This window comes from Syngnathus leptorhynchus, unplaced genomic scaffold, assembly GCF_054491065.1.
Source record: "Syngnathus leptorhynchus isolate UIUO unplaced genomic scaffold, UIUO_Slep HiC_scaffold_190, whole genome shotgun sequence".
NCBI classification, from domain to species: Eukaryota; Metazoa; Chordata; class Actinopteri; order Syngnathiformes; family Syngnathidae; genus Syngnathus; species Syngnathus leptorhynchus.
Genome location: NW_028232157.1, coordinates 107,690 through 132,862, shown reverse-complemented (window position 1 = coordinate 132,862; position 25,173 = coordinate 107,690). Strand labels below are relative to the sequence as shown.

Genomic DNA, 25,173 nt, shown 5'->3' with positions numbered 1-25,173 from the left:
ATGTATAATGATCAACTCGATACTCCCTAGCCCCCAACAGCCTTTTTTTTCATAACACTTTAACCAGAGTGACGGGAGAGCGGCATTTCAGAAAACGTGCTTATCTCGGCGAGAAAAAGCGATTTCGGCAATAAAATTTAAAACGCGTGTAAAACATAAACCAAACGATGAAATTGGTTATTTCTTCATGTATAATGATCAACTCGATACTCCCTAGCCCCCAACAGCCTTTTTTTTCATAACACTTTAACCAGAGTGACGGGAGAGCGGCATTTCAGAAAACGTGCTTATCTCGGCGAGAAAAAGCGATTTCGGCAATAAAATTTAAAACGCGTGTAAAACATAAACCAAACGATGAAATTGGTTATTTCTTCATGTATAATGATCAACTCGATACTCCCTAGCCCCCAACAGCCTTTTTTTTTTCATAACACTTTAACCAGAGTGACGGAAGAGCGGCATTTCAGAAAACGTGCTTATCTCGGCGAGAAAAAGCGATTTCGGCAATAAAATTTAAAACGCGTGTAAAACATAAACCAAACGATGAAATTTGTTATTTCTTCATGTATAATGATCAACTCGATACTCCCTAGCCCCCAACAGCCTTTTTTTTCATAACACTTTAACCAGAGTGATGGGAGAGCGGCATTTCAGAAAACGTGCTTATCTCGGCGAGAAAAAGCGATTTCGGCAATAAAATTTAAAACGCGTGTAAAACATAAACCAAACGATGAAATTGGTTATTTCTTCATGTATAATGATCAACTCGATACTCCCTAGCCCCCAACAGCCTTTTTTTTCATAACACTTTAACCAGAGTGACGGGAGAGCGGCATTTCAGAAAACGTGCTTATCTCGGCGAGAAAAAGCGATTTCGGCAATAAAATTTAAAACGCGTGTAAAACATAAACCAAACGATGAAATTGGTTATTTCTTCATGCATAATGATCAACTCGATACTCCCTAGCCCCCAACAGCCTTTTTTTTCATAACACTTTAACCAGAGTGACGGGAGAGCGGCATTTCAGAAAACGTGCTTATCTCGGCGAGAAAAAGCGATTTCGGCAATAAAATTTAAAACGCGTGTAAAACATAAACCAAACGATGAAATTGGTTATTTCTTCATGTATAATGATCAACTCGATACTCCCTAGCCCCCAACAGCCTTTTTTTTCATAACACTTTAACCAGAGTGACGGGAGAGCGGCATTTCAGAAAACGTGCTTATCTCGGCGAGAAAAAGCGATTTCGGCAATAAAATTTAAAACGCGTGTAAAACATAAACCAAACGATGAAATTGGTTATTTCTTCATGTATAATGATCAACTCGATACTCCCTAGCCCCCAACAGCCTTTTTTTTCATAACACTTTAACCAGAGTGACGGGAGAGCGGCATTTCAGAAAACGTGCTTATCTCGGCGAGAAAAAGCGATTTCGGCAATAAAATTTAAAACGCGTGTAAAACATAAACCAAACGATGAAATTGGTTATTTCTTCATGTATAATGATCAACTCGATACTCCCTAGCCCCCAACAGCCTTTTTTTTCATAACACTTTAACCAGAGTGACGGGAGAGCGGCATTTCAGAAAACGTGCTTATCTCGGCGAGAAAAAGCGATTTCGGCAATAAAATTTAAAACGCGTGTAAAACATAAACCAAACGATGAAATTGGTTATTTCTTCATGTATAATGATCAACTCGATACTCCCTAGCCCCCAACAGCCTTTTTTTTCATAACACTTTAACCAGAGTGACGGGAGAGCGGCATTTCAGAAAACGTGCTTATCTCGGCGAGAAAAAGCGATTTCGGCAATAAAATTTAAAACGCGTGTAAAACATAAACCAAACGATGAAATTGGTTATTTCTTCATGTATAATGATCAACTCGATACTCCCTAGCCCCCAACAGCCTTTTTTTTCATAACACTTTAACCAGAGTGACGGGAGAGCGGCATTTCAGAAAACGTGCTTATCTCGGCGAGAAAAAGCGATTTCGGCAATAAAATTTAAAACGCGTGTAAAACATAAACCAAACGATGAAATTGGTTATTTCTTCATGTATAATGATCAACTCGATACTCCCTAGCCCCCAACAGCCTTTTTTTTTTCATAACACTTTAACCAGAGTGACGGGAGAGCGGCATTTCAGAAAACGTGCTTATCTCGGCGAGAAAAAGCGATTTCGGCAATTAAATTTAAAACGCGTGTAAAACATAAACCAAACGATGAAATTTGTTATTTCTTCATGTATAATGATCAACTCGATACTCCCTAGCCCCCAACAGCCTTTTTTTTCATAACACTTTAACCAGAGTGATGGGAGAGCGGCATTTCAGAAAACGTGCTTATCTCGGCGAGAAAAAGCGATTTCGGCAATAAAATTTAAAACGCGTGTAAAACATAAACCAAACGATGAAATTGGTTATTTCTTCATGTATAATGATCAACTCGATACTCCCTAGCCCCCAACAGCCTTTTTTTTCATAACACTTTAACCAGAGTGACGGGAGAGCGGCATTTCAGAAAACGTGCTTATCTCGGCGAGAAAAAGCGATTTCGGCAATAAAATTTAAAACGCGTGTAAAACATAAACCAAACGATGAAATTGGTTATTTCTTCATGTATAATGATCAACTCGATACTCCCTAGCCCCCAACAGCCTTTTTTTTCATAACACTTTAACCAGAGTGACGGGAGAGCGGCATTTCAGAAAACGTGCTTATCTCGGCGAGAAAAAGCGATTTCGGCAATAAAATTTAAAACGCGTGTAAAACATAAACCAAACGATGAAATTGGTTATTTCTTCATGTATAATGATCAACTCGATACTCCCTAGCCCCCAACAGCCTTTTTTTTCATAACACTTTAACCAGAGTGACGGGAGAGCGGCATTTCAGAAAACGTGCTTATCTCGGCGAGAAAAAGCGATTTCGGCAATAAAATTTAAAACGCGTGTAAAACATAAACCAAACGATGAAATTGGTTATTTCTTCATGTATAATGATCAACTCGATACTCCCTAGCCCCCAACAGCCTTTTTTTTCATAACACTTTAACCAGAGTGACGGGAGAGCGGCATTTCAGAAAACGTGCTTATCTCGGCGAGAAAAAGCGATTTCGGCAATAAAATTTAAAACGCGTGTAAAACATAAACCAAACGATGAAATTGGTTATTTCTTCATGTATAATGATCAACTCGATACTCCCTAGCCCCCAACAGCCTTTTTTTTCATAACACTTTAACCAGAGTGACGGGAGAGCGGCATTTCAGAAAACGTGCTTATCTCGGCGAGAAAAAGCGATTTCGGCAATTAAATTTAAAACGCGTGTAAAACATAAACCAAACGATGAAATTTGTTATTTCTTCATGTATAATGATCAACTCGATACTCCCTAGCCCCCAACAGCCTTTTTTTTCATAACACTTAAAGGGAAATGTGCTTTCAGCAGTTAGCAAACATATTTTTCAAGGTTGTGTTAAACATATAATCATATCAATATAATATCTAGTATTGGAGTGCTTGTGTGGATTGGTGGGGGTGAGGAATGTGCAGGCACACTGCATGAACTTGTTTCTTCTAAGAGTTATGGAACAGGCCCAGGAAGGGAGTACGGGACGGTACGGAACGAAGGGAGTATGTTAGGTCTGAATATGATCAGACATTAAATCACATGCTGGAACAAAGAGGAGAAGACAACCAGGATGAGTTTACTCGCGAGGAGAACGATAGAGAAAGGAAGCTCAGTTACAATCTCCACCAGTTCTGAGTTCCTCCCCCACGTGCTCCTCCTTTTAATGTCTTGGATGCCCTGGCTACAGAGGCGTTGCTACACTAAAGGGAGGGGAGATAGTGGCTGTAGCAACGCTGATTAGCTAAGGAATGTAGTGTAGTGTGAATTGATCTTCTCGACCCCCACATTGGGAGTGCAGAGTCTGCTTTCTTCCCCCAACCAGTTGTCCTCTCCACAGGTGGCCGACTCCTGCTCAACTGTGATCAGATAACTTGAAGCACTTTGAATGTCGCTTACCTGTGGAACAATGCAACTAACCCCTTGCTAAGTTTAACTTCTTAGTAAACTAACACAACACATAATAATAATAATAATATCTAACCTTACTTAAACCTTTCAGCACATATTAAGTAAATGTAAGGTAACTGATATACAGTTCCTTAAACGAACATTGAGTAAATATGGGATAACTTTAATGTGACTTCTTCAAACTGTATATAACCAATTTTGATCATCTACAATCTATGAATCAAAGCTACAGTTAACTAAAAGGAATGAAGTCCCTTTAAACTGACAAAGAACATTTCGCCTATGCAAAGAAGCTCTGCTCATTGTCATTGAAGACTTCTTACAAAACAAACACAAAAGTAACATAAGGACAGGAAGGAAACATAAGGCTGACGGGGATCAAAAGACATTCCTTGAACCAAATAGAAAGCATTTAGTTTAAAGGAGAGTCGTAAACTCATAAAGATAAGGCCTCCTGGTCTGGCAGGCCAAGGCTTCCCCCGAGATTATTCCAACAGAGTACCAGACGATAACACCTCGAGGTGGGTGAGGAGCGAGAACAAAGAACAATACCACGTCCAGGTGGTTGGGCTTCGAGAGGAAAATCCCCAACTCCTGACCACAGTGATGACACCTCGACGGGGAGGAGATGACCATCGACCAATCATCACACAATATTTTGCATGCTTTAATATTCATATTGTGTTTCTTTAAAACTGGGCAACCCGGAAGAATGTGTCGTCTTTTGGTGGTCACAGAAACGCACGAGTTTTAGTGTGAGGGACCCGGGACCCAGGCCTGTATTAGTGCGCTTTGTTAGGAATAAACATTTGGTAAATTTGGTCTGATTGATCTACTGGTCTTCTCTTTGACAGAACGAACTCGCAAAATTGTTAGGTGCGCCAGTGTGTGGATTAGGACATAGAAACTTGTGTTAAGTGTTGATCATAATTTGGAGTCAGATCAATAGCTAAAATCCGTATCCTAACAATTTCTTGGTGACCCCGACGTGATGTCAAGAGAAGGGTAATTGGCAACTCGTGGTCTGTATCCAGGACACCGGACAGCGTCTGGGACGCTGTCTCTCGGTCGGCGAACCGTTTGGGAATAAAGTGCACAACGTTGAGCTGGTACAACGTCTCCTCAACCCTGAGCGCTCATCACTGATAAGGTAAGCAGAATACCTGTTACTATAAGTCGAAATTCTGCAAATTGAAAGAGGAAATTTAAGAGGAGACTGTTGTTCAGATCAAATAAAGTGTGCAAGAGATACATACGGCAAATAAGTTTGGAACTTACGTGTGTGACGTGTACGGTAAAGTCAGGGACTTACGCGTATTACGAATAGGTCCGGGACCTAGCCTAGTCGTGGCGGACAAGGGTACGTTGACGAGCGTATTCAAATAGCCAGGTTTTTTTTGAGATCCTGGGAGGTGTGAGGCTCTCCCGAAAACATCCGGTGGTAACAGTTCCTTCTGTGAGAGATCAGACCGCTAAAACATCCAAAATGCCCCAAATTGATAGGAGTGTGTGTGAGATAGTGTGTGTGATGAGAGGAGTGCGTGTGCTGAGAGGAATGAATGGAGTGAGATAGTGTGTGTGATGAGAGGTGTGTGTGCGTTGAGAGTGTGAATGGTAGGATAAATTGACAGTAAAAAACAGTACTAGCAAAAACCAACCGTAATACACAGGCTAGTAATTTTGTTGAAGGGTAAATTTAATCCTGCATTGAGGATCCTCAAAGTAAAAAAAAAAAAAAAAGAGTAAAAAAAAAAAAAGTAAAACAAAAAATTGAAAAAATTGGAAAAATCTAAAAATACCAAGTTAAGATAGGAAATAAAAAACGGTAAATCTCTAACTCTTGAAGGTGATGAGAAGTACATGGCAAGTAGATTTCTTAATTGTATGCGATACATGCCAAAGTGGAAGAGAAAGCGGTGGAAATAGATAAGAAAGGAGTTGAATACAAGGGCATTTATCCATCTTTGCATGATGTAACACCCCCGAGTGCCCCCACACTCGGAGTGACTGCTGTTGGACCGCCGCCGTACGGCAACCCCGGAGTGATGGCTCCAGTGGTGACGTTGGGTGGCCGACTGGTGGTGGATGTCGAGGGCGAAGGTGAAAGGGCGGATCAAAGTATTGTACAACTGATTGAACAAGCAGTAAATAGAGAGAGGCGACGGATCAGGGAGGAGGAGGCGTCCCGCGTGGACACTTCCACCCCCGGTCCGAGCCCTCAAACGTCCAACATAACGAAAGGAGTAGGTGGGCATAGACTAAGTGCCGAGAACGAGGAGCTAAAGAAGAAACTTGATCAAGTTGATGAGCAGCGTAGACAGGAAGCGCAGATGTTGAAATGGGTAACGGAGAAAATAAGACAAGACGCGAAGAGCGAGTGGAGACAGAAGGAGCATTCACAGCGGGACAGTAGCGGTGAGGAGGAAGATGATGTTGTGATGCAACAGAGGAAAATGTTGGAGTACGCAAATCTGAATGGTAGAAAAAAGGGCGGACAGGGAGAGAGCCAGACACGGAGAGAATATAATTTGCGGAGTACTCGTGGACAGATGATACAAGCAGAGGTTCAGAAAAATGAGTTGATGTGTCCCCTAGTGGCAACAGCGGATGGTCAGCGTTACGAGCCCATGGTGCTCCGTGATGTAACTGCGATGATGGAAAAGATGCCCCCACTACACAGAGGAGGCAAGGTGTGGCTGAACAAGTTTTTGGCTCTAATGAGTGGACAGAGTTGTACACTTGGTGACATGCGACAGATGTTGGCAGGAGCATGCTCCCTAGTGCAATTGCAGGCGATTGAGGAAGCAGCAGGCACAGCGAGACTGGGGAGGGAGGTGCCCTTGCCACAAGTAGCAGCGCCCCTGTTTGAAAACATTAAAATGACTTTTCCACAACCCACCGATTTGGCCCCCACTATGTTTCCTTATTATGTGAAAATGTCACCTGCCCAACATTATGTAACATGTGTGGAGAGTTGGATTGAAACCACAGGTCGCCATCCGACTCTCACGCACGGGGCAGAGGTGCTCTTCTGGACGGCGCTGGTGGATGGACTTCCGCCAGATGTGAAGAAGCAGCTAATGTCAGACCCTGACATTCTGGTTTGTGCCGAGGAACGATTTAAACGTCATCTTTTGCATCACTGCAGAATGTTTACTGAGTCACAAGCTAAAGTTGATAACGAGACAGACGCATTATCCAAACAGTTGTTGAAATTACAGTTGGCAAAAATGCATGGTGAAGCTAGACAGTCTAAATCACAGAAAAAGGAAATGCAAATGTCACAGGCTCCTCAGGTGGTGGGACGCGGAAGGGGCCAGTTCCGGGGCGGATACAGAGGCCGGGGAGGGAGTGCACCTGCTTACCCGGGGAGGGCGACATACAAAAACCATTCGCCCAACGCATGCTACATCTGCGGCGAAACCGATCACTGGGCAAGAGAGTGCCCGCAGTATCGACCGCACGGAGCCGCCCGCCCAGCCGGAGGCCCGACACATCAACCTGAGGCGCCGATGCAACAAGCAGGAACAGCTCCGTCTGGTGAACGGCCCTGGCAACAGCCACAAACACACGGAGGTCAGTACTACCAACATGATGATCTCTGGTGTGGACAATTTGAATAGGGCAGCCCGGGGAGCAAGAGAAGCAGTGGCCCAGCGGAGTCAATGCTTCATGTGACAGTGGAGGGAAAACCTGTGCAGATGCTGGTGGACACAGGAGCAGCTTATTCATCAATAAACACTGCCCTTCCTGTATCCTCACCGTCAAAGAAAACAACAACTTTAGTCGGCTTCTCGGGAAAACCACAAACTCTGCCTTTTACCAAACCACTTGAGACTGTGATCACCCGGACGGGGTGTAGACTCTGGCACAAATACATCCATTCCACGGACACCCCAATCAATTTGATGGGGAGGGACTTGTTGTCAGCCGTTGAAGCCAGAATTCTGTGTGGGCCAGAGGGAGTGATTATTCAATTTCCAGATGGCGTCAGCATCCAGTGCTCACAACAAATACAACAACATGGTCAGTGGCTGATGGCGCCCCTACCAACAGAAGCAGAAACTGCAACCATCTACTGGGCCAGGCTGGAGCCAGAGACCCCTGCTGGTGGTGGTGTGTTCTCGACCTACCTACTGTGGAAACCCTGGATCTGCTCACTGACGCCATACCACCCACCTGTTGATCCTTTGCATTGCACTCTATATTATGACCGAAAAGTGATGATGTATATTGGGATTTGTTTGAAAATATTGCACATGTGGGATTTAACTTCATCACGCATTTTGATTGGTAAAGAGGGAGTTGCAGCGGTAACTGAGCTGACACATGAACAAATGCAGTGGTTCAAAATGACAGAAAAAGGGGTGCCACACATTTCCCTAGCTATTGCCCCAGGACACAAGGCCAGACAATTGGGCTCAATGGTCAAGCAGTTGTTGCAACAGACCGATTGGCGGGAAACTCACATTCCTAATTTGTACTAGTTTGAGTCTCAGAATGCATACCAAATTAAACAACCCATGGCAGACAGGATTGCTGGAGATGATGTTGGTGTTCCGCGGTCCAGTAATCTGGACGGGGAACACCCAGACTCCTGTTTGCGTCCTACGTTGAAGCCTAAGCCCGGCCTGTTTCAGCCGACCCCGTGGCTGGGAGCAGAGGTGATCATTGATTTCACCGACATGTATACAAGAGTGAATGGGAAACGCTTTTTGCTTGTGTTGGTTGACGCTTACTCAGGCTGGCCTGAGGCATATCCGTGCTCGAAAGAAGATTCTGCTGCTGTGATCAAGGCTTTGATCACCCATTACATCCCCACGCATAGTTTTCCCGCCCTGATCCGCTCTGACAATGGTACACACTTTAACAACAAAGCCTTGGCCAAGGTGGAATCAATTTTGCGTTTGAAGCATCGATTCGGCTGTGTCTACCATCCTCAGAGCCAGGGCAAAGTTGAACGAATGAACCGGACGTTGAAGGAAAAAACTGGCCAAAATTATTGCTCAAATGAGAATGAATTGGCTCCAAGCGATTCCGCTTGCCTTGTTGTCTGTGCGGCAATCTGTTAACAGGCACACTGGATTTGCACCGTTTGAATTGATGACAGGTCGTCTAATGCCGGGACCAGCAACGACGCTCGTCCCACCGGAGGATGTTACGGTACCAAATTGGTCTCATACAGCATAAGGGTCCTATTTGTCTGCTTTGGTGTCCAGTGTTTCTGCACAGATTGGAGAGAAAACCGCTGCGGCGGAGGAAGGCGTGTCGGTGGAGAAACAGCTCACATGTACACGTCTACGTCAGAGTCATCTCCAGAAAGTGGACGGAGCCCAGGTGGAAGGGCCCCATTTCGTGTCTTGGCCAGGACGTCTCACGCGGCCCAGAGCGACTTCAAAGGACGCCGGTGGTATCACTACTCACACCTACGTCGGGCCCCAGAGTTTGTTCCGTCAGGATGAAGGTATTCTTGTTTGGCCGTGTCCCGGACCCGGCCAAAGGGGGGAGACAGAAGGAGAAGGAGCAGCAATACGGAAAAGTAAAGGAGAGGGCTCGAAAGGTTTTTCGGATTTTTCAGAATTAATTGGTTTTCTCTGGGCACTCCGGTTTCCTCCCACATCCCAAAAACATGCTTGGTAGGCCGATTGAAGACTCTAAATTGTCCCTAGGTATGAGTGCGAGTGCGGATAGTTGTTCGTCTCTGTGTGCCCTGCGATTGGCTGGCAACCGATTCAGGGTGTCCCCCGCCTACTGCCCGATGACGGCTGGGATAGGCTCCAGCACGCCCGCGACCCCCGTGGGGACAAAGCGGTTCAGAAAATGACTGACTGACTGAATTTTAGTAGTGCTATTTTTAGTAGGTTGTCTTTTTGTGTGGACATTGATGACAATTGATGAGACTATCCAGCAGAAAACGTCCCAGATTCAAATTTTACCCACTTATAAACAATACCGATGCAAAGGAGAAGTAGTTTTTGAGGCTGAGGTGAACACAACAGAAGAGCTCTCACGAGAAGAACAGGGAGGTTTGAGACAGAGATGTGACAGCGGAAATTGGCAAATGCATGTCACGTTGTTTAATTGGACAGAGACAAACCAAACGTTACAGGACAAACTGGAAAAGTACCAGAGAAGGGTGTGGAGGAAGCAAATTGAAAAGGTAAGGGAAATATTGGATTTAGCCCCACCAGACAGAGAAGGGACATGTATTCACCAATGTAAAGAGGATGGACGGTTTGTAGTTGCTTCATGTCATGGACAAAAGAAGTTAACAATATGGAAAAATGTTGTTTTATTTTATTTATGGTTTTTCAATGCTTAGGGAATGAGTTTGGTTTGTCCTCGGTTGAGAGGGCATTGGAGAGTCACGGCATACAATTATTCACTAAAAAAGAAAGCCCGTTTTTGACAACCATGTGACTCAACAAAATATGACATGTTTAAAGTTAAAGGGGACCGGCATAAGTATTGGGACAATAGATTCCACATGGTGGAAATTCAATTTCAAATTCAAAAATTTGTCACTGATTGTAACCTCTCCTCTCTCTCGTGCAGACATCTGGTTGTGGTGTGGTGATGACAAATTATATGATCGCTTGCCAAAGAATGCATCAGGTATCTGTGCCCTCGTGTCTTTGATAATGCCTGTGGTGGTTGTCCCCATTGAAATACAGAATCTCAATTGGGACCTGGAGTCCCCATTGGCGGAGCTCCTGAAGCGAGCCAAAAGAGACGTTTTGCCCCGTGGTTGAGCGACGACGATCCAACATATATTGACGCTATAGGAGTGCCCGGGGTGTACCAGATGAGTATAAACTCGTTAATCAAGTGGCCTCGGGATTCGAAAGTATCTTCCTATGGATCACCCCCAATAAAAATGTAGACCGTATTAATTACGTTCATTACAATGTCCAACGACTGGGTAATTATACAGCTGAATCATTTGCCGCAGTTCATGAACAATTGGCCGCAACGTCATTAATGGCGTTCCAAAATAGAATCGCGTTGGACATGCTATTGGCTAAGGAACATGGTGTGTGTGGAATGTTTGGTGATGCATGTTGTACTTTCATCCCAAACAACACGGCACCAGGGGGACGACTGACCAAGGCGTTGGAAGGACTAAGGACACTGAATAAAAAGATGAAAGATCATTCAGGTGTACACACCGATATTTGGTTTGATTGGATGAAAACGTTTGGAAACTGGAAAGGGCTCATCATGTCTGTGCTTGTTGCTGTGGCTATTTTTACTACAATTATGATGTTATGCGGTTGTTGTTGTGTTCCATGTATTAGATCACTCACTGTCCGGTTGATCGAGAAAACCGTTGGCCCGTTGCCACCGATGGGCCAATATACCCTGGTGGCTCAACATGAGCCGCGGGAGGAAGAAAGGACCGATAGCGCACTGGTAGATATTTGCTAGAGTCGCGGGTGATGACCTCATAAATGAGGTCATGAGAGGGAATAAAGGGAAATGTGCTTTCAGCAGTTAGCAAACATATTTTTCAAGGTTGTGTTAAACATATAATCATATCAATATAATATCTAGTATTGGAGTGCTTGTGTGGATTGGTGGGGGTGAGGAATGTGCAGGCACACTGCATGAACTTGTTTCTTCTAAGAGTTATGGAACAGGCCCAGGAAGGGAGTACGGGACGGTACGGAACGAAGGGAGTATGTTAGGTCTGAATATGATCAGACATTAAATCACATGCTGGAACAAAGAGGAGAAGACAACCAGGATGAGTTTACTCGCGAGGAGAACGATAGAGAAAGGAAGCTCAGTTACAATCTCCACCAGTTCTGAGTTCCTCCCCCACGTGCTCCTCCTTTTAATGTCTTGGATGCCCTGGCTACAGAGGCGTTGCTACACTAAAGGGAGGGGAGATAGTGGCTGTAGCAACGCTGATTAGCTAAGGAATGTAGTGTAGTGTGAATTGATCTTCTCGACCCCCACATTGGGAGTGCAGAGTCTGCTTTCTTCCCCCAACCAGTTGTCCTCTCCACAGGTGGCCGACTCCTGCTCAACTGTGATCAGATAACTTGAAGCACTTTGAATGTCGCTTACCTGTGGAACAATGCAACTAACCCCTTGCTAAGTTTAACTTCTTAGTAAACTAACACAACACATAATAATAATAATAATATCTAACCTTACTTAAACCTTTCAGCACATATTAAGTAAATGTAAGGTAACTGATATACAGTTCCTTAAACGAACATTGAGTAAATATGGGATAACTTTAATGTGACTTCTTCAAACTGTATATAACCAATTTTGATCATCTACAATCTATGAATCAAAGCTACAGTTAACTAAAAGGAATGAAGTCCCTTTAAACTGACAAAGAACATTTCGCCTATGCAAAGAAGCTCTGCTCATTGTCATTGAAGACTTCTTACAAAACAAACACAAAAGTAACATAAGGACAGGAAGGAAACATAAGGCTGACGGGGATCAAAAGACATTCCTTGAACCAAATAGAAAGCATTTAGTTTAAAGGAGAGTCGTAAACTCATAAAGATAAGGCCTCCTGGTCTGGCAGGCCAAGGCTTCCCCCGAGATTATTCCAACAGAGTACCAGACGATAACACCTCGAGGTGGGTGAGGAGCGAGAACAAAGAACAATACCACGTCCAGGTGGTTGGGCTTCGAGAGGAAAATCCCCAACTCCTGACCACAGTGATGACACCTCGACGGGGAGGAGATGACCATCGACCAATCATCACACAATATTTTGCATGCTTTAATATTCATATTGTGTTTCTTTAAAACTGGGCAACCCGGAAGAATGTGTCGTCTTTTGGTGGTCACAGAAACGCACGAGTTTTAGTGTGAGGGACCCGGGACCCAGGCCTGTATTAGTGCGCTTTGTTAGGAATAAACATTTGGTAAATTTGGTCTGATTGATCTACTGGTCTTCTCTTTGACAGAACGAACTCGCAAAATTGTTAGGTGCGCCAGTGTGTGGATTAGGACATAGAAACTTGTGTTAAGTGTTGATCATAATTTGGAGTCAGATCAATAGCTAAAATCCGTATCCTAACACACTTTAACCAGAGTGACGGGAGAGCGGCATTTCAGAAAACGTGCTTATCTCGGCGAGAAAAAGCGATTTCGGCAATAAAATTTAAAACGCGTGTAAAACATAAACCAAACGATGAAATTGGTTATTTCTTCATGTATAATGATCAACTCGATACTCCCTAGCCCCCAACAGCCTTTTTTTTCATAACACTTTAACCAGAGTGACGGGAGAGCGGCATTTCAGAAAACGTGCTTATCTCGGCGAGAAAAAGCGATTTCGGCAATAAAATTTAAAACGCGTGTAAAACATAAACCAAACGATGAAATTGGTTATTTCTTCATGTATAATGATCAACTCGATACTCCCTAGCCCCCAACAGCCTTTTTTTTTCATAACACTTTAACCAGAGTGACGGGAGAGCGGCATTTCAGAAAACGTGCTTATCTCGGCGAGAAAAAGCGATTTCGGCAATAAAATTTAAAACGCGTGTAAAACATAAACCAAACGATGAAATTGGTTATTTCTTCATGTATAATGATCAACTCGATACTCCCTAGCCCCCAACAGCCTTTTTTTTTCATAACACTTTAACCAGAGTGACGGGAGAGCGGCATTTCAGAAAACGTGCTTATCTCGGCGAGAAAAAGCGATTTCGGCAATAAAATTTAAAACGCGTGTAAAACATAAACCAAACGATGAAATTGGTTATTTCTTCATGTATAATGATCAACTCGATACTCCCTAGCCCCCAACAGCCTTTTTTTTCATAACACTTTAACCAGAGTGACGGGAGAGCGGCATTTCAGAAAACGTGCTTATCTCGGCGAGAAAAAGCGATTTCGGCAATAAAATTTAAAACGCGTGTAAAACATAAACCAAACGATGAAATTGGTTATTTCTTCATGTATAATGATCAACTCGATACTCCCTAGCCCCCAACAGCCTTTTTTTTCATAACACTTTAACCAGAGTGACGGGAGAGCGGCATTTCAGAAAACGTGCTTATCTCGGCGAGAAAAAGCGATTTCGGCAATAAAATTTAAAACGCGTGTAAAACATAAACCAAACGATGAAATTGGTTATTTCTTCATGTATAATGATCAACTCGATACTCCCTAGCCCCCAACAGCCTTTTTTTTCATAACACTTTAACCAGAGTGACGGGAGAGCGGCATTTCAGAAAACGTGCTTATCTCGGCGAGAAAAAGCGATTTCGGCAATAAAATTTAAAACGCGTGTAAAACATAAACCAAACGATGAAATTGGTTATTTCTTCATGTATAATGATCAACTCGATACTCCCTAGCCCCCAACAGCCTTTTTTTTCATAACACTTTAACCAGAGTGACGGGAGAGCGGCATTTCAGAAAACGTGCTTATCTCGGCGAGAAAAAGCGATTTCGGCAATAAAATTTAAAACGCGTGTAAAACATAAACCAAACGATGAAATTGGTTATTTCTTCATGTATAATGATCAACTCGATACTCCCTAGCCCCCAACAGCCTTTTTTTTCATAACACTTTAACCAGAGTGACGGGAGAGCGGCATTTCAGAAAACGTGCTTATCTCGGCGAGAAAAAGCGATTTCGGCAATAAAATTTAAAACGCGTGTAAAACATAAACCAAACGATGAAATTGGTTATTTCTTCATGTATAATGATCAACTCGATACTCCCTAGCCCCCAACAGCCTTTTTTTTTCATAACACTTTAACCAGAGTGACGGGAGAGCGGCATTTCAGAAAACGTGCTTATCTCGGCGAGAAAAACCGATTTCGGCAATAAAATTTAAAACGCGTGTAAAACATAAACCAAACGATGAAATTGGTTATTTCTTCATGTATAATGATCAACTCGATACTCCCTAGCCCCCAACAGCCTTTTTTTTCATAACACTTTAACCAGAGTGACGGGAGAGCGGCATTTCAGAAAACGTGCTTATCTCGGCGAGAAAAAGCGATTTCGGCAATAAAATTTAAAACGCGTGTAAAACATAAACCAAACGATGAAATTGGTTATTTCTTCATGTATAATGATCAACTCGATACTCCCTAGCCCCCAACAGCCTTTTTTTTCATAACACTTTAACCAGAGTGACGGGAGAGCGGCATTTCAGAAAACGTGCTTATCTCGGCGAGAAAAAGCGATTTCGGCAATAAAATTTAAAACGCGTGTAAAACATAAACCAAACGATGAAATTGGTTATTTCTTCATGTATAATGATCAACTCGATACTCCCTAGCCCCCAACAGCCTTTTTTTTCATAACACTTTAACCAGAGTGACGGGAGAGCGGCATTTCAGAAAACGTGCTTATCTCGGCGAGAAAAAGCGATTTCGGCAATAAAATTTAAAACGCGTGTAAAACATAAACCAAACGATGAAATTGGTTATTTCTTCATGTATAATGATCAACTCGATACTCCCTAGCCCCCAACAGCCTTTTTTTTCATAACACTTTAACCAGAGTGACGGGAGAGCGGCATTTCAGAAAACGTGCTTATCTCGGCGAGAAAAAGCGATTTCGGCAATAAAATTTAAAACGCGTGTAAAACATAAACCAAACGATGAAATTGGTTATTTCTTCATGTATAATGATCAACTCGATACTCCCTAGCCCCCAACAGCCTTTTTTTTCATAACACTTTAACCAGAGTGACGGGAGAGCGGCATTTCAGAAAACGTGCTTATCTCGGCGAGAAAAAGCGATTTCGGCAATAAAATTTAAAACGCGTGTAAAACATAAACCAAACGATGAAATTGGTTATTTCTTCATGTATAATGATCAACTCGATACTCCCTAGCCCCCAACAGCCTTTTTTTTCATAACACTTTAACCAGAGTGACGGGAGAGCGGCATTTCAGAAAACGTGCTTATCTCGGCGAGAAAAAGCGATTTCGGCAATAAAATTTAAAACGCGTGTAAAACATAAACCAAACGATGAAATTGGTTATTTCTTCATGTATAATGATCAACTCGATACTCCCTAGCCCCCAACAGCCTTTTTTTTCATAACACTTTAACCAGAGTGACGGGAGAGCGGCATTTCAGAAAACGTGCTTATCTCGGCGAGAAAAAGCGATTTCGGCAATAAAATTTAAAACGCGTGTAAAACATAAACCAAACGATGAAATTGGTTATTTCTTCATGTATAATGATCAACTCGATACTCCCTAGCCCCCAACAGCCTTTTTTTTCATAACACTTTAACCAGAGTGACGGGAGAGCGGCATTTCAGAAAACGTGCTTATCTCGGCGAGAAAAAGCAATTTCGGCAATAAAATTTAAAACGCGTGTAAAACATAAACCAAACGATGAAATTGGTTATTTCTTCATGTATAATGATCAACTCGATACTCCCTAGCCCCCAACAGCCTTTTTTTTCATAACACTTTAACCAGAGTGACGGGAGAGCGGCATTTCAGAAAACGTGCTTATCTCGGCGAGAAAAAGCGATTTCGGCAATAAAATTTAAAACGCGTGTAAAACATAAACCAAACGATGAAATTGTTTATTTCTTCATGTATAATGATCAACTCGATACTCCCTAGCCCCCAACAGCCTTTTTTTTTCATAACACTTTAACCAGAGTGACGGGAGAGCGGCATTTCAGAAAACGTGCTTATCTCGGCGAGAAAAAGCGATTTCGGCAATAAAATTTAAAACGCGTGTAAAACATAAACCAAACGATGAAATTGGTTATTTCTTCATGTATAATGATCAACTCGATACTCCCTAGCCCCCAACAGCCTTTTTTTTCATAACACTTTAACCAGAGTGACGGGAGAGCGGCATTTCAGAAAACGTGCTTATCTCGGCGAGAAAAAGCGATTTCGGCAATAAAATTTAAAACGCGTGTAAAACATAAACCAAACGATGAAATTGGTTATTTCTTCATGTATAATGATCAACTCGATACTCCCTAGCCCCCAACAGCCTTTTTTTTCATAACACTTTAACCAGAGTGACGGGAGAGCGGCATTTCAGAAAACGTGCTTATCTCGGCGAGAAAAAGCGATTTCGGCAATAAAATTTAAAACGCGTGTAAAACATAAACCAAACGATGAAATTGGTTATTTCTTCATGTATAATGATCAACTCGATACTCCCTAGCCCCCAACAGCCTTTTTTTTCATAACACTTTAACCAGAGTGACGGGAGAGCGGCATTTCAGAAAACGTGCTTATCTCGGCGAGAAAAAGCGATTTCGGCAATAAAATTTAAAACGCGTGTAAAACATAAACCAAACGATGAAATTGGTTATTTCTTCATGTATAATGATCAACTCGATACTCCCCAGCCCCCAACAGCCTTTTTTTTCATAACACTTTAACCAGAGTGACGGGAGAGCGGCATTTCAGAAAACGTGCTTATCTCGGCGAGAAAAAGCGATTTCGGCAATAAAATTTAAAACGCGTGTAAAACATAAACCAAACGATGAAATTGGTTATTTCTTCATGTATAATGATCAACTCGATACTCCCTAGCCCCCAACAGCCTTTTTTTTCATAACACTTTAACCAGAGTGACGGGAGAGCGGCATTTCAGAAAACGTGCTTATCTCGGCGAGAAAAAGCGATTTCGGCAATAAAATTTAAAACGCGTGTAAAACATAAACCAAACGATGAAATTGGTTATTTCTTCATGTATAATGATCAACTCGATACTCCCTATCCCCCAACAGCCTTTTTTTTCATAACACTTTAACCAGAGTGACGGGAGAGCAGCATTTCAGAAAACGTGCTTATCTCGGCGAGAAAAAGCGATTTCGGCAATAAAATTTAAAACGCGTGTAAAACATAAACCAAACGATGAAATTGGTTATTTCTTCATGTATAATGATCAACTCGATACTCCCTAGCCCCCAACAGCCTTTTTTTTCATAACACTTTAACCAGAGTGACGGGAGAGCGGCATTTCAGAAAACGTGCTTATCTCGGCGAGAAAAAGCGATTTCGGCAATAAAATTTAAAACGCGTGTAAAACATAAACCAAACGATGAAATTGGTTATTTCTTCATGTATAATGTTCAACTCGATACTCCCTAGCCCCCAACAGCCTTTTTTTTCATAACACTTTAACCAGAGTGACGGGAGAGCGGCATTTCAGAAAACGTGCTTATCTCGGCGAGAAAAAGCGATTTCGGCAATAAAATTTAAAACGCGTGTAAAACATAAACCAAACGATGAAATTGGTTATTTCTTCATGTATAATGATCAACTCGATACTCCCTAGCCCCCAACAGCCTTTTTTTTCATAACACTTTAACCAGAGTGACGGGAGAGCGGCATTTCAGAAAACGTGCTTATCTCGGCGAGAAAAAGCGATTTCGGCAATAAAATTTAAAACGCGTGTAAAACATAAACCAAACGATGAAATTGGTTATTTCTTCATGTATAATGATCAACTCGATACTCCCTAGCCCCCAACAGCCTTTTTTTTCATAACACTTTAACCAGAGTGACGGGAGAGCGGCATTTCAGAAAACGTGCTTATCTCGGCGAGAAAAAGCGATTTCGGCAATAAAATTTAAAACGCGTGTAAAACATAAACCAAACGATGAAATTGGTTATTTCTTCATGTATAATGATCAACTCGATACTCCCTAGCCCCCAACAGCCTTTTTTTTCATAACACTTTAACCAGAGTGACGGGAGAGCGGCATTTCAGAAAACGTGCTTATCTCGGCGAGAAAAAGCGATTTCGGCAATAAAATTTAAAACGCGTGTAAAACATAAACCAAACGATGAAATTGGTTATTTCTTCATGTATAATGATCAACTCGATACTCCCTAGCCCCCAACAGCCTTTTTTTTCATAACACTTTAACCAGAGTGACGGGAGAGCGGCATTTCAGAAAACGTGCTTATCTCGGCGAGAAAAAGCGATTTCGGCAATAAAATTTAAAACGCGTGTAAAACATAAACCAAACGATGAAATTGGTTATTTCTTCATGTATAATGATCAACTCGATACTCCCCAGCCCCCAACAGCCTTTTTTTTCATAACACTTTAACCAGAGTGACGGGAGAGCGGCATTTCAGAAAACGTGCTTATCTCGGCGAGAAAAAGCGATTTCGGCAATAAAATTTAAAACGCGTGTAAAACATAAACCAAACGATGAAATTGGTTATTTCTTCATGTATAATGATCAACTCGATACTCCCTAGCCCCCAACAGCCTTTTTTTTCATAACACTTTAACCAGAGTGACGGGAGAGCGGCATTTCAGAAAACGTGCTTATCTCGGCGAGAAAAAGCGATTTCGGCAATAAAATTTAAAACGCGTGTAAAACATAAACCAAACGATGAAATTGGTTATTTCTTCATGTATAATGATCAACTCGATACTCCCTATCCCCCAACAGCCTTTTTTTTCATAACACTTTAACCAGAGTGACGGGAGAGCAGCATTTCAGAAAACGTGCTTATCTCGGCGAGAAAAAGCGATTTCGGCAATAAAATTTAAAACGCGTGTAAAACATAAACCAAACGATGAAATTGGTTATTTCTTCATGTATAATGATCAACTCGATACTCCCTAGCCCCCAACAGCCTTTTTTTTCATAACACTTTAACCAGAGTGACGGGAGAGCGGCATTTCAGAAAACGTGCTTATCTCGGCGAGAAAAAGCGATTTCGGCAATAAAATTTAAAACGCGTGTAAAACATAAACCAAACGATGAAATTGGTTATTTCTTCATGTATAATGTTCAACTCGATACTCCCTAGCCCCCAACAGCCTTTTTTTTCATAACACTTTAACCAGAGTGACGGGAGAGCGGCATTTCAGAAAACGTGCTTATCTCGGCGAGAAAAAGCGATTTCGGCAATAAAATTTAAAACGCGTGTAAAACATAAACCAAACGATGAAATTGGTTATTTCTTCATGTATAATGATCAACTCGATACTCCCTAGCCCCCAACAGCCTTTTTTTTCATAACACTTTAACCAGAGTGACGGGAGAGCGGCATTTCAGAAAACGTGCTTATCTCGGCGAGAAAAAGCGATTTCGGCAATAAAATTTAAAACGCGTGTAAAACATAAACCAAACGATGAAATTGGTTATTTCTTCATGTATAATGATCAACTCGATACTCCCTAGCCCCCAACAGCCTTTTTTTTCATAACACTTTAACCAGAGTGACGGGAGAGCGGCATTTCAGAAAACGTGCTTATCTCGGCGAGAAAAAGCGATTTCGGCAATAAAATTTAAAACGCGTGTAAAACATAAACCAAACGATGAAATTGGTTATTTCTTCATGTATAATGATCAACTCGATACTCCCTAGCCCCCAACAGCCTTTTTTTTCATAACACTTTAACCAGAGTGACGGGAGAGCGGCATTTCAGAAAACGTGCTTATCTCGGCGAGAAAAAGCGATTTCGGCAATAAAATTTAAAACGCGTGTAAAACATAAACCAAACGATGAAATTGGTTATTTCTTCATGTATAATGATCAACTCGATACTCCCTAGCCCCCAACAGCCTTTTTTTTCATAACACTTTAACCAGAGTGACGGGAGAGCGGCATTTCAGAAAACGTGCTTATCTCGGCGAGAAAAAGCGATTTCGGCAATAAAATTTAAAACGCGTGTAAAACATAAACCAAACGATGAAATTGGTTATTTCTTCATGTATAATGATCAACTCGATACTCCCTAGCCCCCAACAGCCTTTTTTTTCATAACACTTTAACCAGAGTGACGGGAGAGCGGCATTTCAGAAAACGTGCTTATCTCGGCGAGAAAAAGCGATTTCGGCAATAAAATTTAAAACGCGTGTAAAACATAAACCAAACGATGAAATTGGTTATTTCTTCATGTATAATGATCAACTCGATACTCCCTAGCCCCCAACAGCCTTTTTTTTCATAACACTTTAACCAGAGTGACGGGAGAGCGGCATTTCAGAAAACGTGCTTATCTCGGCGAGAAAAAGCGATTTCGGCAATAAAATTTAAAACGCGTGTAAAACATAAACCAAACGATGAAATTGGTTATTTCTTCATGTATAATGATCAACTCGATACTCCCTAGCCCCCAACAGCCTTTTTTTTCATAACACTTTAACCAGAGTGACGGGAGAGCGGCATTTCAGAAAACGTGCTTATCTCGGCGAGAAAAAGCGATTTCGGCAATAAAATTTAAAACGCGTGTAAAACATAAACCAAACGATGAAATTGGTTATTTCTTCATGTATAATGATCAACTCGATACTCCCTAGCCCCCAACAGCCTTTTTTTTCATAACACTTTAACCAGAGTGACGGGAGAGCGGCATTTCAGAAAACGTGCTTATCTCGGCGAGAAAAAGCGATTTCGGCAATAAAATTTAAAACGCGTGTAAAACATAAACCAAACGATGAAATTGGTTATTTCTTCATGTATAATGATCAACTCGATACTCCCTAGCCCCCAACAGCCTTTTTTTTCATAACACTTTAACCAGAGTGACGGGAGAGCGGCATTTCAGAAAACGTGCTTATCTCGGCGAGAAAAAGCGATTTCGGCAATAAAATTTAAAACGCGTGTAAAACATAAACCAAACGATGAAATTGGTTATTTCTTCATGTATAATGATCAACTCGATACTCCCTAGCCCCCAACAGCCTTTTTTTTTCATAACACTTTAACCAGAGTGACGGGAGAGCGGCATTTCAGAAAACGTGCTTATCTCGGCGAGAAAAAGCGATTTCGGCAATAAAATTTAAAACGCGTGTAAAACATAAACCAAACGATGAAATTGGTTATTTCTTCATGTATAATGATCAACTCGATACTCCCTAGCCCCCAACAGCCTTTTTTTTCATAACACTTTAACCAGAGTGACGGGAGAGCGGCATTTCAGAAAACGTGCTTATCTCGGCGAGAAAAAGCGATTTCGGCAATAAAATTTAAAACGCGTGTAAAACATAAACCAAACGATGAAATTGGTTATTTCTTCATGTATAATGATCAACTCGATACTCCCTAGCCCCCAACAGCCTTTTTTTTCATAACACTTTAACCAGAGTGACGGGAGAGCGGCATTTCAGAAAACGTGCTTATCTCGGCGAGAAAAAGCGATTTCGGCAATAAAATTTAAAACGCGTGTAAAACATAAACCAAACGATGAAATTGGTTATTTCTTCATGTATAATGATCAACTCGATACTCCCTAGCCCCCAACAGCCTTTTTTTTCATAACACTTTAACCAGAGTGACGGGAGAGCGGCATTTCAGAAAACGTGCTTATCTCGGCGAGAAAAAGCGATTTCGGCAATAAAATTTAAAACGCGTGTAAAACATAAACCAAACGATGAAATTGGTTATTTCTTCATGTATAATGATCAACTCGATACTCCCTAGCCCCCAACTGTTGTGCCACTCATCCCCAGCCGGCACAGCACAGGTGTGGCTCATCCCAATCGACCAAGCTGTTCCAAATCATCTCGTCAGCGGCGGTCTACAAAACCCCCTGAGAGACAGTGCTCGACGCTTCGACGTTAACCTTCCGTGGTCAGCGCTCAACTACACGTCGAACCAGCGTCTCCTCCCTCCTATCCACTTTGGATCACCCTTTTTTTGTGAGAAAAGTAAATATATTGTTTTTTTGCCCCAAGACTTCTGTTTTTGTGTCTTGTTCTCCTGGGTTCTCTGCATTTTTGGCTCACCACCCCAGCTGAGCGTAACAGAACGTCGAAGCCATCATGAGCCAAGCCGGGACCCCGGGGGCCGGGCAGCCAAGATCATCTGAATTACGTGAGTTAGTTTTTGGTCAAGCTAAAGAGATCTCTTCACTGCAGCAAGAATTAAATAAGGCTTTCCCGACCGTCCTGTCTCAAATCACTGCTCTGGAGAGGACGTCTCAAACCACAGTTGGTTCTGTGGCAACGCTTTCCAACCAAGTGCAGTCTATTGCAGGAGCACTATCTGGCATTCAACGGTCCCTGGATGCACTTACTGTCCGTGCCTCGGCCGAAGGAAATCCCGCTCCCGTTCATGGCCCTGCCTCTGCTTCCAACCAACAACCCAGCCCTGTCCTTCCCAACCCACAGCAGTCTCAGTCCGAGCCTGGCCTAGTCAGCCCTAGGCCTTTCAACGGTGACTTCAATCTGAGCAGAGGTTTTTTGGCACAATGTGAGTTACTTTTTACCCATCAGCCCTCTAAATATTCCTCTGACGGGTCTAAAATTGCTTTTGTCATGTCCCTTCTGGTCGAGGACGCCCTCCGCTGGGCCATTGCGGCAGTTGAGAACAACCCAGTTTTTTTTACCGACTACTCTCAGTTCAAGAGTGAGTTTCGGGCTGTGTTTGATCACCCTGCAGATGGTCAAGATGCTTCTAGCCGCCTGCTGGTTATCCGCCAGGGGTCGCGTTCAGTGGCTCAATATACGCTGGAATTTCGGATCCTTGCTGCAGAGAGCCGTTGGAATGACCAAGCCCTCCTCAGTGTCTTTCGCAAGGGGCTGAGGGATTCTATTAAGGACCTCATTGTCCGTGACAGCCCGGAGACCCTTAACGAGCTAATATCCCTGGCTCTCAAGATGGACGCACGACTTCAGGAGCGGCGTACAGACCGAGCCCAACGTAGCCCCCTACAGTCTGTCCCCCGTCGTTTTGCTTCTGTGTTCCCCACCTCACCTTCCAGGCCAACTCCTCATACTCAGGACCCTATGCTTCCCCCGTTCCTATCTACTTCAGGGTCTGGGGAGCCCATGGAGGTTGGCCGATCACGGATCTCGCCAGCAGAAAAGCAGCTGAGGCTGAGCAATGAACAATGTTTCTACTGTGGAGAATCAGGACATTTCATCCGGTCCTGCCCAAAAGGCCCAGCTCGCCAGTAGGGGCTATACTGGTGAGCAACACCACCATTCCCCAGCCCAAGGTTTGTTCCAACCGTCTTTTCCCCGCAACCCTGGCCTGGGGCAAAGAAACATTGTCTGTTAGTGCATTTATTGATTCTGGTGCGGACGAGAGCCTTATGGACATATCCTTCGCACGCCAGGCCGGAATTCCTTTGGTTCCCTTAGATCAATCCCTGTCTCCCAGAGCCATCGATGGTCACTCGTTAGGAACCATTTCCTTCTCCACTGAACCTCTTATGCTCACGCTCTCAGGGAATCATACTGAGCCCATCCGTTTTTTTGTCCTTCATGCCCCTACTGCTCCCTTGATATTGGGGAGACCTTGGTTGGAGAGGCATGAACCTCACATCTCCTGGGCCTCTGGTCGGATTTTGGGATGGAGCACAGCCTGTCATGCGACCTGTCTACGCTCTGCCCTTTCACCTCCAAGTAGTCCCAGACCCATGCCCGTAACCCCTGATATCTCTGGAGTTCCGAGTATTTACCATGACCTTGCCTCAGTATTTAGTAAGGATAAAGCCCTTTTACTTCCCCCTCACCGGCCATACGATTGTGCGATCGACCTCCTTCCCGGGGCCCCCTATCCTAAGGGGCGACTCTACAACCTCTCCCTTCCAGAGAAGGAGGCGATGCGCAATTATGTTGCAGAGTCCCTGCTCTCAGGTTTCATAAGACCATCATCATCTCCCTTAGGGGCAGGTTTTTTTTTTGTGGACAGGAAGGATGGCGGCCTGAGACCTTGCATTGACTACCGTGGTCTTAATGACATCACAGTAAAAAACAAGTACCCTTTGCCCCTTATTAGTTCCACTTTTGAGCCTCTTGCTCATGCCCGGGTGTTCACCAAGCTAGATCTCCGCAACGCCTACCACTTAGTCCGGATCAGAGAGGGCGACGAATGGAAGACAGCTTTCAACACCCATCTCGGCCATTTTGAGTACCTTGTGATGCCTTTTGGCTTGTCCAACGCACCAGCGGTTTTCCAATGCCTGGTAAATGATGTGTTAAGGGACATGTTGAACATCTTTGTGGTGGTGTACCTGGACGACATCCTTATCTTCTCCAGGTCATTGAAGGAACACCACCAGCATGTGCGTTTGGTTCTTCAGCGGCTGTTGGAGAATCGCCTGTTCATTAAAGCCGAGAAGTGTGTCTTCCACTCTGACTCTGTAACGTACCTGGGAAACATAGTGGAAGCTGGACGGATGAGGGTCGATCCCTCCAAAGTCAAGGCTGTGGAGGAGTG

General features: G+C 43.1%; 1 protein-coding gene across 1 annotated transcript; it reads left to right on the top strand.

Moving 5' to 3' along the window:
- Positions 1-4,884: 4,884 nt before the first annotated feature.
- LOC147037444 (uncharacterized) lies at positions 4,885-8,263 on the top strand. Its single transcript, XM_085905152.1, has 2 exons — positions 4,885-8,070; positions 8,132-8,263. The coding sequence occupies exon 1, from the start codon at positions 6,090-6,092 to the stop codon at positions 7,665-7,667; it is 1,578 nt and encodes a 525-aa protein (XP_085761278.1). The 5' UTR covers positions 4,885-6,089; the 3' UTR covers positions 7,668-8,070; positions 8,132-8,263.
- Positions 8,264-25,173: the final 16,910 nt, after the last annotated feature.